The sequence below is a fragment of the Sminthopsis crassicaudata genome, chromosome 2 (genome assembly GCF_048593235.1).
Source record: "Sminthopsis crassicaudata isolate SCR6 chromosome 2, ASM4859323v1, whole genome shotgun sequence".
NCBI lineage: Eukaryota > Metazoa > Chordata > Mammalia > Dasyuromorphia > Dasyuridae > Sminthopsis > Sminthopsis crassicaudata.
The window spans coordinates 56,744,682-56,758,038 of record NC_133618.1 but is presented as its reverse complement, the minus strand read 5'-3'; the positions used below and the strand labels follow the sequence as shown (position 1 = coordinate 56,758,038).

Here is a 13,357-nt window from a genome sequence, read left to right as displayed (position 1 = left end):
TCTAATCACACCATTGAACAGATACTGGAGATATTACCGTTGTAGACCTTCCAGTGTTCTCAATGGGTAAAAAACAAGGTGGGATCCAAATTGGTCCAATGTGCAATAAAATCAACTGAGGCAGAGCGCCAGTCCAATAGCAATTTATTAAAGGGACTGATCTCCTTGTGATCTGAGATGCCCTCTGTCTTCAGGGTCTTAATTTTATAGTGTTTAGCAAGGTGACAAAGACGATGCAAAGGAAAATCCAGGATCTCATTGACTGATAGACATATACCTTGATCCTTCGGAAAAACTTACATTTAGCATTGGGCCTTTGAGTTCATAACTGGTAGAAAGGTCAAGGCAACAGTTATTTCATGGCCATTTCCTCTTGTTGCCAATAGGATAGAAGGATGGGGCAACAAAAATAAGCTGTGGGACTTTGCATATGATTAGGTCATCTCTGCCATGTTGGGCTTGGCCACTATAATTTATATTTGGGGTTCAGGTCCTTTAGTTAGCTTCTTGTGGTTAAGCAAGTTCTATAATCTATAGTTCAAAGTTCTGAAGCATAATATCCAGAACTTTTTAGGAGAAATAATCACTATCTCTATGGAATCATACCAAACTGAAAATTACTAATTGAGGTAAAATAAGGGAACAATTATTTGCCACATCAAGGAAAGAAAACAAATAGTTTTACAAACTTTGTGCCAGTGAAGACTGCAGGAACTAGTTATAGAAATGTTAATGTTTCAACTTTTGGGGGGGATCTTAGCTAGAATTAGGAGACTGGGTTGATATTAAATCGAAATTTTAAAAAATTGTATTCATTGACTTTTTTATTGCTCTGAAATAAATACTAGCAGTAAAAAAGTATGAGACCTTCCTTGGTTGTTATTTCTTAGGAGGGGATACAAGCACACACATCCACACTCCTTCTCCTTTGGGGATTTGACTGGACTGAATTCTTCCTGCTAGGATCCAGCACTCTGAACCACAATAGATATTTAATAGATGGATTCTTGATAAAAGTAGAAAGCTTCTCATTCAGAATGACTTCCAATTCTTTCCTCTATTTTTTGGTCTCAAAGCATTATCCAAATTTTTCATGATAGTTCTATTCTTTAGAGAAAGACTTAGCTTTTTTTTTTTTTTTTGGTGAAACTTTTTTTAAGTGAAACTTAGGGTCCCTTTTTTAGGATCATATGTTTAAATCATTGAAGAAAGTCGTAAAATTCAGTTAGAAGTTAGTGAAAAGATCAGTGACAACTTTAAGGAGGAATGGGGGCATCTCCTGGACGTAGACTTTGACTTTGGGACAGGCTTGCTCTTTAGAGTGTTCACTGACTGGATACTGCTTAGAATGCAAAGTCTGTGAAAGCAGGACCCTTTTTTTTTTGTTTTGTCTTTGATTTCTAACTCTTACTGTTGGGCATTACATGTAGCAGTTGGTTGTTAGACTGGATTGGGCAAGAAGGCAGAATAATGAGATCTATCAGAGAAAGTCAAAGAAGTGTCATATCCTTTGCCTTCATGGAGCTTACAGAATTTGGGGGCGTATAAAGTACAGAGGGTGCACAGGGAAACCAGAAGATCCCTCTTGCAAGGAGGTAAGATTTGAGCTAAGGTTTGAAGGAGGCTGGGAGTTGGAGATGAGAAGAAAGAACATTTGTGGTGGATAGCTAATGCAAAGACTTTAGACAATCAGAAGATGGAATATTATATAGGAGGATAGCAAAGAGGCTACTATTGTTAGATTATAAAGCAAAAAGATTTAAGTTAAGTCTAAGATGCCTGGAAAGATATGAAAAGGCAAAGTTGTTAAAGTTAAAATGACAAAATTTAATGGTAAATTGCTTCTGTGGGATGAGTAAGACAGTGTGACCAAGATGTGATCCTGGGTGATTGGGGTGGGAATGATGGTGTCCTTAACAGTAATAAAGAAGTTAGGAAGAAGGGAGAGTTTCTTGGACGAAATGATGAGTTCTCTTTCAAGCATATTGAATTTAAGATGTCTGTGTCATCCAGCTGCGCATTTTGATTTCAAAAAATATGGCATAAAGTGCTAATAAGAATGATAGCAGCATATTGGCTTTTTGTCTGCTTCCAAATATATTGTGTATATATATTCTTGTCATTTTTATGATTTTGCTATGCCTCTTTTCATATCCCTTTTCATATTTCTTTGTATTCATATTTTATAGAACTATAGTATTTATTATATAAGTGTCATAATTTATTCATTCATTCTCCAGTTGTTGGAATACAAATTTCTTTCTTCCAGTTTTTTACTTTTACTTTTAAAAATTCAACTATAAATATTAATAAAATTTTTGTTATTTTGGTGAATATTTTATTTTCCCCAATTACATTTAAAACACTTTGAGTTTCAAATTATCTCCCTCCTGCCCCTTCTCCCTCCCTGAAATGTTTAACAATTTGATAGATTATTATAAATACATTTTTAAATTTTTATTAATTTAGATTTTAATTTATGGTTAAAACAAGTATTTCCATGACATAGTAGAGTAACAAAATGATTGCATATGAAACTGTAAATCTATTATATGCAACTTGCTATTCCTTTTCAATATATTATTATCATGTAAATTTCCTTTTTCCCTTTTTCTTCTTTCCATTTCCCCCAGAGATGACTACCATTAGACATGAATGTATGTGTGTGTTTATATGGAAAACCATTCTCTACATATTTCTATTTATTAGTTATTTTCCTGGATGCAGATATCTTCTTCCTTCATAAGTCTTTTGTAGTTAATTTGCATATTTATAATGCTAAAAAAATGACATATTTACTCAAAGTTGTTCTTAAAACAATATTGCTGTTACTAAATATAATGCTCTCTTGGTTCTGCTCATCTCACTCTTCATTATTTCATGCAAGTCCATCCATGTTTTTGTAAAATCATTGAGCTCATCTTTTCTTATTGCACGATAGTATTCCATCATATATACCCCATCTTGTTCAACCATATTTCTTAGACCACAGGTGGGTATTGGTATTTGCAAAGAAAATGCTTGAGAAGTGCCTTGATGAAAGTTTAATTTAATGGATGAATTGGAAGACAGTATAGAAAGAATTGAACAATGGATATTTTTTGGAGAACAGAATCTTACTTGTACCCATTCCCTAAGCAATACTTATCACAAAGTCAGCACTGTATATATAGATAATGAATGCATGTCTTTCTCTGTCAATGTGGACCAGCATGACTGATGTAAGGTGTTTGTTCTGTTTTTTTTCTTTTTAGTTTAAGAGTCCGCTTATCCTATTACTTCTGGGCTCTGCTTTAGTAAGTGTGATTACGAAGGAGTACGAGGATGCTGTGAGCATCACAATGGTGAGTCAATGCAAAGCGGTAAATTAGTATTAATAAAATGGGGTTCACATCTTCTGAAGCAGAAATCAGACTATAGATAAATATCAGGGGGGAGAAATCTTGTCCCATTTTCTTAGTAGCGAGTATCCATTACACCAGGTATTTTGAGATCTGTTTTTGTTTTGAGCGCTGACAAACAGTAACCGGATGGCACAGTGGATAGAGCACTGGCTCTAGCATCAGGAAAATCCAAGTTCAAATCTAGTCTCAAACACTTACTGTCATGTGACTCTAATCAAGTCATTCAACCTGTCTGCTTCAGTTTCTCCAACTAAAATGGAGATGATAGCCCCGCCTCCCAGAGTTGTGAGAATCAGATGAGATAATAAAAATAGTAAGTGCTTAATAAATGCTCCTGTCCTTCCTTCTTTCTCAGTAATTTGTTGTATGACTTTTTCATCTTCTTTTACTGAACTGAATTTTCTTTCTTTGTGGAAAGAAGTTGAACTCCTTGTTCTCTTCCTTTTCTAAAATTCTTTGCTTCCTCTCCCATGGGCCCCTTCGAGTAAGTGACCTCAGGGCAGTTTACAAGACTAATCAAGCATGGTTCTGGACATTTTTGTAACTCAGAGGAGCCATTTCTCTTTTGTCCTGAAACAGCTTCTCATCTCACCCACTTGTCTGTTCAACTTTCCTGTTCCCACAGGCCTGTGGAATTGTTAAGGAATACTAGAGACCAATTTACACCTTATTCCATTTATCTCTATCCATTTCAAAGTTAATGATGTTTCCTATTTGTCTTTAGGCCGTACTGATTGTGGTGACGGTAGCCTTCATCCAGGTAAGTTATGCCATGAGACACCCCATCTTGGTAACCCCGTGAAACCTACCAACTTTAGAGCGACCCTCCTCAGGAACAGCCTTTCTAATGTGCTTCTTTTCAGGAATACCGATCCGAGAAGTCTCTAGAAGAACTCAGCAAGCTTGTGCCTCCAGAATGTAACTGGTAAGTGAGACTTTTCCTATGAATTTATGCAGCACCAAAAACAATCAGTGAACCTATAGTTCATTATTATGCAAGTTAAAGAATCTATAGTTCATTATATAAGTTAAAAGGCAAAAATGAGGTATTTGTGATGTTATTCCCAAAAAACAAGTGGTGGAGAGGGTATGGAACTTGGAATCAAGGTCTGAATTCTAGAACTATACTGATTCAGCAAGTAAGTAGTTGTGTGACTTTGGAAAAGTCATGTTATTTTTATTATATTAACAATAAATTAAATAATCATCAAATCAATAAGCATTTATTAAGAGCCAAGTTATTTGTAAATTTTTCATTTGCGAAGAAAATCCCTCTTAGAGCATACATAAAGAGAACTGATTAAGATTACAAGATTTTAGAGCTGAAAAGTGTCTAGATCCATTCATGGGAGAGCTACGGGGCCAGCCCCGTGCCCTGATTCTCGGACAAGGAGTGAAGAGGTGGAATTCAGGTGGCGAAACAGAGTCCATTTATTCAGTGTTTATATACCTAAGGTTTACACGATCACTTAGAAATGCCTAAGTGTTCAGTTAGATGACTACATCTGTATCCTAACAATAGTCAATACATCATACACAAAGGTATTCAGATAACAGAGAACGGGATGTCTGGCAGATGTCTTCCAGACACATTTAGAAGTCAGTAATCATGCCTTCCTCCAAGGCCCTGATACCAAGAATCAGCAAGGTCAGACACGTCCCTTGACTTCTCAGGACACCTGCCACCTGCAAGGGGGATGGAGAGACCGAGCCAGGCTTGTCAGCAGAGTTCTCCAAGGACAAAAGGGTGTTAAACCTTCCTCTACTTTCTGTGGCCCTCAACAGAAAAGAACCTTTGAAGTCATGTTATCCAATGTTTTATATTTTTCAGATCACTGAAGGACACTAAATAAGGGGAATGATTTTCTGAAGGTCAGCAGAGCCTGAGTGTTCTGAATGTAATTGTTATGGAGGAAACTCTTTTTGACCTGGGTTTCTCTCTAGTTTCCCACATTTAATTTTGAGAGTTATTATGGTTTTGGAAAATAAGCAAGAAAGTGATTGTACTTAGAGATCACTGCAAGGACATAGAAGAATTATTGGATCAAAAGCCAGAAGGCCCATGATTCAGTGCTTTTTGTGCCACTCATCACCTATTTATTTAGGATGGTTAGATAGAGCACTAGGAATTAGGAACATTCATTTTCATGAGTTCAAATCCTGCCTTAAGACACTAACAATGTGATTTTGAGCAAGTTACTTAATCCTATTTGCCTCGGTTTCCTCAATTTAAAATAAACTGGAGAAGCAAAAGGCAAATCACTCCAAAATCTTTGTCAAAGAAAACTCTTGAAATTGGGTCCTGAAGAGACAAACTGATTGAAACTACTGAATGACCAAAAAAAGGGCAATTTATTTGGGTAAATAATTTCATTCATCTGGGTCTCAATGTCCTCTCCTGTTAAGTGAAGGTGACCTTTTCTTGTTTCTGTTCTAGTTTTAAAATTCTATGGTCAGAGTCAAGGGAGAGCTCACTTAGAAATTCATTACTGAATGTTAATTATGTTGGTATTAATGTTAGAATTCACTATAATGGAGCTAAATTCATTAGAGTTTTTCCTTTATGAGCGAACAACCCTAAGTGTTAATCTGCATAGCTAATCATTCATGTTTTAAGCAGGAAGGTTTATATTCTTCAAATTTGCTGTGGAATGCTTTAATCCTTAGTTTCATCCAGCTTCAGCTTGAATTGTGAACTTGAACAATATAATTAAATTATTAAAATCTGTCAGAATTTGGTAATTCTTTCTTCCCAGAAATCAAGCACATCACCAAAATGCACAGAGGCCTTTCTCAGTTTATCTTGAAACTCAAGTCATGATACAACTGGAGCTCAAGAGAGGCCATAAAGCCTCTGTTGTTAATAATAATGTTTGGATTTAGGAAATTATCCCCCACAATCCCAACTCCTATCTGTGACTTCTCTCTCTCCCAACCCCATTAATTGTTGTTTAGTTATTTCACTCATGTCTGATTCTTTGTAATCCCCTTTGGGGAGAATTTTCTTGGCAAAGTTTTTGGAGTAGATTGCTATTTCTTTCTTCGGGTCATTTTACAGATAAGGAAACTGAGGCAAACAGTTAAATGAGTTGCCTGGGGTCACACAACTGATAAGTGTTTGTGGTAAAATTTGAATTCAGACCTTCTTGACTCCAGATCTAGCACTCTATCCATTGTACTACCCAGCTGCCCCTCAAAAATTAAGTCCAGTGCTCTTTCCAATGGACTATTTAGTCTTCGCACTGAGAGACCTTCATATGAGAGGTCTTGTTATCATAAGACAAGATTTCTCTTTGGAAAATAGTTTTCTAGTTTAGCTTAGAACCTTAAATTTGGGTGACAAGGTGGTGCTAGTGGACAGCCATGAAAAATGGAAGAGGAAAAAATAAAGACATCTCAGAAATCTTGCACTTGACTTCCACACTCATGTTTTAGGAGTTCTTTTGTCTTCTCTGGTTCCTAACCTGGAGATTTGGGATGAGCTTCTTCGAGGGCATCTAGGTGGTGCAATGTCTAGAGCACCAATCTGGAGTCAGGACTGACCTGAGTTCAAATTCAGCCTCAGATACTTACTAGCTGTGTGATCCTGGGCAAGTCACTTAACCCTGCCAAATGAGCTGGAGAAGGAAATGGCAAATGAGTTCAATATCTTTGCCAAGAAAGCCCCAAATGGGATCTTGATTGAAAGTACTAAACAACAACTTCATTTTGCTTAAACTTTCTCAGTTTCCTCAAATAAGCAATTATGACTGGGTATTCTGAAAATAATTTCCAGGTAAGGAAGTTATGTGTTAAAGAAAAATATTAGGAGAAGCTAAATAGCATAGTGGATAGAGCATCAGCCCTGAGTTCAAATCTGGCCTTAGACACTTAACATGTAGTAGCTGTGTGACCTTAGGCAAGTCACTTAACCCCAATTGCCTTGCAAGAAAAAAAAAAAAGGAAAAGAAAAATAATAGTTGTGTATATGCTTTTTCATGGGTCGTTTGTGTGTGATTTGTTAAAAGAACTGTAGACTTGAAATGAGATTATGGGTTCAAATTCTGGCCCTGACATTTCCTGGACAATACAATTAATTTTTCTGGACCTCACTTTTTTGAGCTCTAAAATGGAGATAATACTTGTTCTACCCATCTTACAAGATTATCTAGAAGAAGGAAGGCCCTTTGTAAAACTTAAATCAGTGTTATTTGAATAGGGAATTTTTTTCCCCCCTTGGAATAAATTTTACCTGACAGAAATGCTTATCATAAATAAAAAAAAAAATGTTTTTTTGATTCCTTGATCTTTCTGCCAACAGTAAACCCCTAAGGCCAAAAGAAAAAAAAAAAAGAGGTTGTAATTAAAAGGATTCTTGTTTCAGTAATCTGTTTTTGTTCAGAGTTATCGTCAGGACATAGAGTACATTTCTTTCAACATGGATGCTCTTGTTTTCTATCTGATTCAAATGTTCAGCATAAGAGAGGGGAAACTGCAGCATCTATTTGCCCGAGATCTTGTCCCTGGAGACATTGTGTGCCTCTCAATTGGAGACAGAGTTCCTGCTGACATACGACTCATAGAGGTAAGGATGCCCAGATTTGTGGACAGGAGATAGAATGTGCTTTTAGTCATTTTTAATTTTACATTACATACACTTACAGATTACTCTCACTTCATAAGAGAACTCTTATAAAAAAATGAAGCATTTAAAAAACTTAATCCTGAGATTGCTTCTCTGGCAATCTGAGAACAATGTAGAAACTGAAAAGAAACATATAAGTGCTTTTATGAATCTAAAATATATATTATTAGGTTCAAGTGTTTGGGACTCCATTTGCAGCAAAGACCCTCATTCAAAACTTATGTTGCTATTGTTCAGTCATGTCTGATTTGTCGTGACTCCATTTGGGTTTTTTTTTTTGACAAAGATACTGTAGAGTGGTTTTCCATTTCCTCCTCCAGTTCATTTTTAACTGAGACAAGGAGGGTAAAGTGGCTTGCCCAGGGTCACCAGCTTGGAAATTGTCTGAGGCTGGATGAAGATGAGTCTTCCTAATTCTAGACCTGGTGCTCTATGCACTGAATCACCTAGGTGCCCCAGAACTTATGTATTCTTATTTATTCACAATTGAGACAACTATGGTTATTTGATTCCCTAATCCTTGGCCAATTAGAAGTACCATATCACAAGGAAAAGAGTGTTGCTAGGATCATTTAGTATAGAGATAAACAGTACCATGTAACTCAGTGGTACTTGAGAGCATCACTATATTATAAGATTATAAGAATAATATATTATTATAATATTAACAGACGTCTATGATGATGACCCCGAGGTGTGTTATAACAGGAAAAAAAAATGAACTCAAAAAGACCTAAATTTAAATCTCTCCTCCCTAACTCTGACCTAAGTTAAGTAATTTTATTCTCTGGCCAGTAGTTTCTTCCTCAGCAAAATGGGAGCAGCCCAATATAGTTGGAAAACATTGAATTTAGCTCCCCAAATCAAATCTTCCACTTATTATCTATGGGACTTCAGACAGGTTTCAAGACCTCCTCCTCTCCACCTCTCTACCTGGAGATTTGGATGACCTTCAAGGTCTTTGCAAGGATGATCCCTAAAATCTCTCTTAGACCTAAAAGCCTCTGATCTCTTCTTCACTCCCAGGATGTCTCTGGCTTCAGATCAAGTCCTTTACACAGAGACGAGTACTTTGCAATGCACACTACAAAAGCATATATGCCAAATGCTAATTGCAAGTCATCATTTCAGTGTACATGGACAGCAAGGGCTTATTTCCAGTGATAGGTCTCAGCTAGTTATTGTCTCTATCCCACCTACTTTCCCATCCCTTCTCTATTGCCCCCAGCCAATTTGCAAGCATTGTATTCTTCCTCACCACTCTGGTCCAAGTCCTTATGTCGGAATAATAGACACTAGAAATTTTGTGGATTGTTTTTGAAAGGTTTTCAAACCATGACCTCATAAGGAATAGTAAATGAAATGGAGGGCAGATCAATAAACATGAAAAGTGATGGTGTTAATTTAAACTTCTGAAGGTCTATGATTTTTCAAGGCTTCCTGATGGCATGAATTTTCTTTAGTCAATCAATGAACCAATCAGTAAATATTTTTTAAGTACCTACTATGTGCCAGTCACTCAGACAAGCTGTGGGGTTACAAAAAGAGGCAAAAGATAATCTCTGCTCTCAAAGAATTTACAGTTTAAAGGGGGAAACAACATGCAAATAAATCTATTCTATGTGAGCTATTTATAAACTAAACAGGAAATAATTAACAAAAGGAAGGCACTGGAATGAAGAGGGGTTGGGAAAAACTTCCTACAGACTGTGTGATGTTATTTGGGATTTAAAGGCAGTCAGAGAGGTCATTTGAAGCTCAATGTGACTTTGAGCGTCGTTCTCATCTCTGGGATTTACTTTCTGATCTATAAAATTAGGAGATTAGGCCAGATAAGACCTGCTAACATCTATGGTCCTTTTTAGCTCTAACATTCTCTCTTACGTCCACTTCTATTTCTGACATCTATGTTCTAAGCCTCCTTCTAGCTTTAACGTTCTGTGTTCTAATCTCTCTGGCTTTGGTGTTGTAGGATCCTATGGTTGCTGATTTTACTCTTCATTTAGAGCTAAGACATTTGTTTATTTACAACAGGAACTGTAAAACTACTTGCTAAGCCAGGAAAATGTAGTCAGGAGGAGCTTTTAATGTGTTTTGAAACCATCTCAGTTTTAAGAATCAGAATGTTAAAGAATCAGCCTTAAAACTCACCAGCTTTCCTTGGAAGCGTGGGATTAACCAAACATTATCTCCTTCGCAGTTAAAGACAAAAGACAGGGACCTGATATGAGCGTTCCCTGACCTGGTCCAACCAGTAAGACCAGGCCACAGCTTTTTTATTCCTCTGCCATTTATAAAATAAAAGTTGACTTGAATGGAATCTGTCAGAACAACAAGTAATACTTTGTCTTCGGAGCAGGGGAAATAACTATTTAAGAGCATGAGTGTGACAAAGCAAACTGGTTTCTTTGTGTTTGGTTACAGGAGAAAATGACTGAAAATTCTTTTCTGCCATCCATCTCATGCATACCCTGTCCTTTTCAGTTTTTCTTGCTTGCTATCACAGCCACAGTGCGGCTTGTCTTTCTAGTCCCTGGAGGTCTTGCTCCTTTCCTTTTGATCACTCATTCTGATCCATATCGACTCCAGCTGCCTCTTCCTGACTTTCTGTTCTTAAATCTTGGCTGTCTGGCTTCCATTCCCCTTACTTACTTATTTTAATTGAATTCATTTGGCATTGTAAAGCTCCTTCTATATGCCAGGTGTGCTGCTAGATGCTTGGAATACAGGGGCAAACATGAAGTAGTCCCGTCCCTGCTCTTAGATAAATTCCATTCTACCGGGAAGCTCAACTTTTGGTTTCTTTGGGACTGGAAATACCTGCAGAGGAAATACCCCTTTATCAGCCAACTTAAGAGTTTTAGAGAGTTGTTTAGGAACAGTGTGATGTGCACGGGGCTACCCAGCTAGGATGTGGTGTGAGATCTGGGTTGTGTCATCTGGTCTTTCCAGGATCGTGCCAGGAGACAGATGAATCCAAAGTAACTTAGAGAGAAAGGGAGACTCAGAGCTGAGCTATTACTTCTTTGCTTGCCACCAGGGATGGGGAATGGGAAGGGAAGACAGACAGAGAGGAGGGAAGGAGATGAGAAGAGAGAGAGACAGAGAGAGACAGAGAAACAGAGATAGAGAGAGACAGACAGACAGAGACACAGAAAGAAGGAATATTAAGCATGGTGGAGAGGGGGTGGCAATCAGGAAAGGCTTTGTGTAAAAGATGGCCCTTGAGCTGAGCCCTGAAGGAGGATATGGATTCTAAGAGACAGAGGTGAGGAGGGGCACCTCCAGGGATGGAGAACAGACAACCTGGGCAATAACCAGAGGTAGGAGCCAGGAGCCAGGTACAGGAAGCAGCCAGTCTGGCTGGAGTGTAGGGATGGGAGGTACCATAATTTAAAGGAAGACTCTGGAGAGGAAGGTTACTATTTACTCATCATGTTGCAGCCACAGCCCAGCTGAGAAGCCAGTGCTAGTGTTCTTTTGGTACAATCACATGATCTCAGAGAAATAATTATTGTTATTATCATCAATCAAATTTATGTTATACTTTCCGAATGCAAGGCCCTTTCCTCATAAGTAAGCTATGAACTAGGTGGTATAAATATTATTATTCCTATTTTATGGGTGATAGAGAATGGAAATTAAGACACTTATTGTCAACTCAACTTTGTCTCTTATTAATCACATGATCTGGCCCTGTGACGTCTCTCTCAGCCTCAGTTTCTTTATCTGTAAAATAAGGCAGTTGTTACAGATGACCTTTAAAATATTTTTCTCATTGAATTTGGAGATGTGTCTTCCCCTCACTGTCAGCCATATCTAAGGGTCTTTTTTTTTATAATGCTAAGGTTTAAAATACTATTCTGCAAATTCAAAGCACCTAATTTGTATTAGGAGATGAAATTATCTTTTCTTTTTCCTTTTAACTTAGGTTACTGAGCTCTTGGTCGATGAGTCTAGTTTTACTGGAGAAGCTGAACCTTGTATCAAAACAGATGGCCCCTTGTCAGGGGAAGGAGACCTGACATCATTGAGCAATATTGTGTTCATGGGAACCCTAGTCCAGTATGGAAAAGGGAGAGTAAGTCCCCTTCTGATTACTTGACATTTTCATCCATCTCTCCTAAAAACTGTCTATAGAGTTACTGTTGCTATTTCCTTAATGCAGGGAGTAGTGATTGGAACTGGAGAAAAATCTCAGTTTGGAGAAGTGTTCAAAATGATGCAAGCTGAAAAGGTAAGCAAAGTGTATGATCCTGTCTTCTGGGCCAGAGGTGAAATGGGCTGCCTTAGATGATGAGTCCCCAGTCCCTGGAGGTCTTCAGGGAGAAAGGGAAGAAAACAAGCATTTGTTAAATATCTGCTATTTGCCAGGGAGTGTGATTTATAGATATCTCATCTGATCTTCACAATAGCCCTGGCAGGTAGATGCTCTTATGAGTGCCCTTTTATAGATGAGAAAATTGAGGCAGAGAAAGAGTAAGTGATTTATCCAAGATTACACAGCCAGAAAGTATCTGAGGCTATATGTGTACCCAGGTCATTCTAATTCCAGTCCCAGCACACTATCCCATGTGCCACGCAGCTGCCCAGGTACTTTCAGGTGAAGGCTGAATCACCACAGATCAGAGATGTTTCCTCACGTGGACTATTTGGACTAGATATCTTCTGAGCTTTCCTCCACGTCTGAGAACCTCTCATCCTAACTGATAGTGTTTAGATTAGAAAAGAAAGAACTTTGAGGAACACAATAACAAAGGAGTGTCTTTCTGCCAATATTTCTTCCAATAACAAAGGAGAAGAAGGAGAAGACTTATTCTCTGTGGTTCCAGAAAGCTGAGGAACAGAACCAGGACCAAAGTGAAGATAGGAAGACAAGGTGGAGATTGTTTGTACTTGTCCAAAGCAGAGGGATGGAGTAAATATGGAGCTGATCCATATATGGAGACAATCATTCAGTTTAATGAGGATGAATTTTCTAACTCTTAAAATAGTCCAACTAGCTCAGGAAATACTGAGGTACCCTTTACTGAAGAGGTTTAATTCAAGGCTGGATAACAATTTCAGTCAAGCAGCAAATATGTATTAAGTGCCTACTGTATGCCAGGTATGGCATGGCACTGCCCAGGGACTGAGGATACAAAAGTGACATAGTACCTGTCTGATCTTAAGGAAATTAGATTCTAATGGGAAGATATTTCATATTCACAAGTAAGCATAAGGAAAAATCAAATGTATACAAGATAAACATATTATCTTCTTCTACTGAAACTTAGACTCTACCACTGAAAAACTGGGCTTTCAACTTATCCCCAATCAAACATTTTTG

The 13,357-nt window shown here is 37.7% G+C and overlaps 1 protein-coding gene across 2 annotated transcripts in view; it reads left to right on the top strand.

Moving 5' to 3' along the window:
- Nucleotides 1–13,357, top strand: part of ATP2C2 (ATPase secretory pathway Ca2+ transporting 2) — a 105,635-nt gene that overhangs the window by 49,729 nt on the left and 42,549 nt on the right. For both annotated transcript variants that reach the window (XM_074286336.1, XM_074286337.1), the window contains 6 exons: nucleotides 3,255–3,344; nucleotides 4,129–4,164; nucleotides 4,268–4,329; nucleotides 7,860–7,968; nucleotides 11,960–12,109; nucleotides 12,197–12,265. In XM_074286336.1, coding sequence (XP_074142437.1) covers nucleotides 3,255–3,344; nucleotides 4,129–4,164; nucleotides 4,268–4,329; nucleotides 7,860–7,968; nucleotides 11,960–12,109; nucleotides 12,197–12,265 — 516 coding nt within the window. The remainder of the gene's footprint in view (nucleotides 1–3,254; nucleotides 3,345–4,128; nucleotides 4,165–4,267; nucleotides 4,330–7,859; nucleotides 7,969–11,959; nucleotides 12,110–12,196; nucleotides 12,266–13,357) is intronic.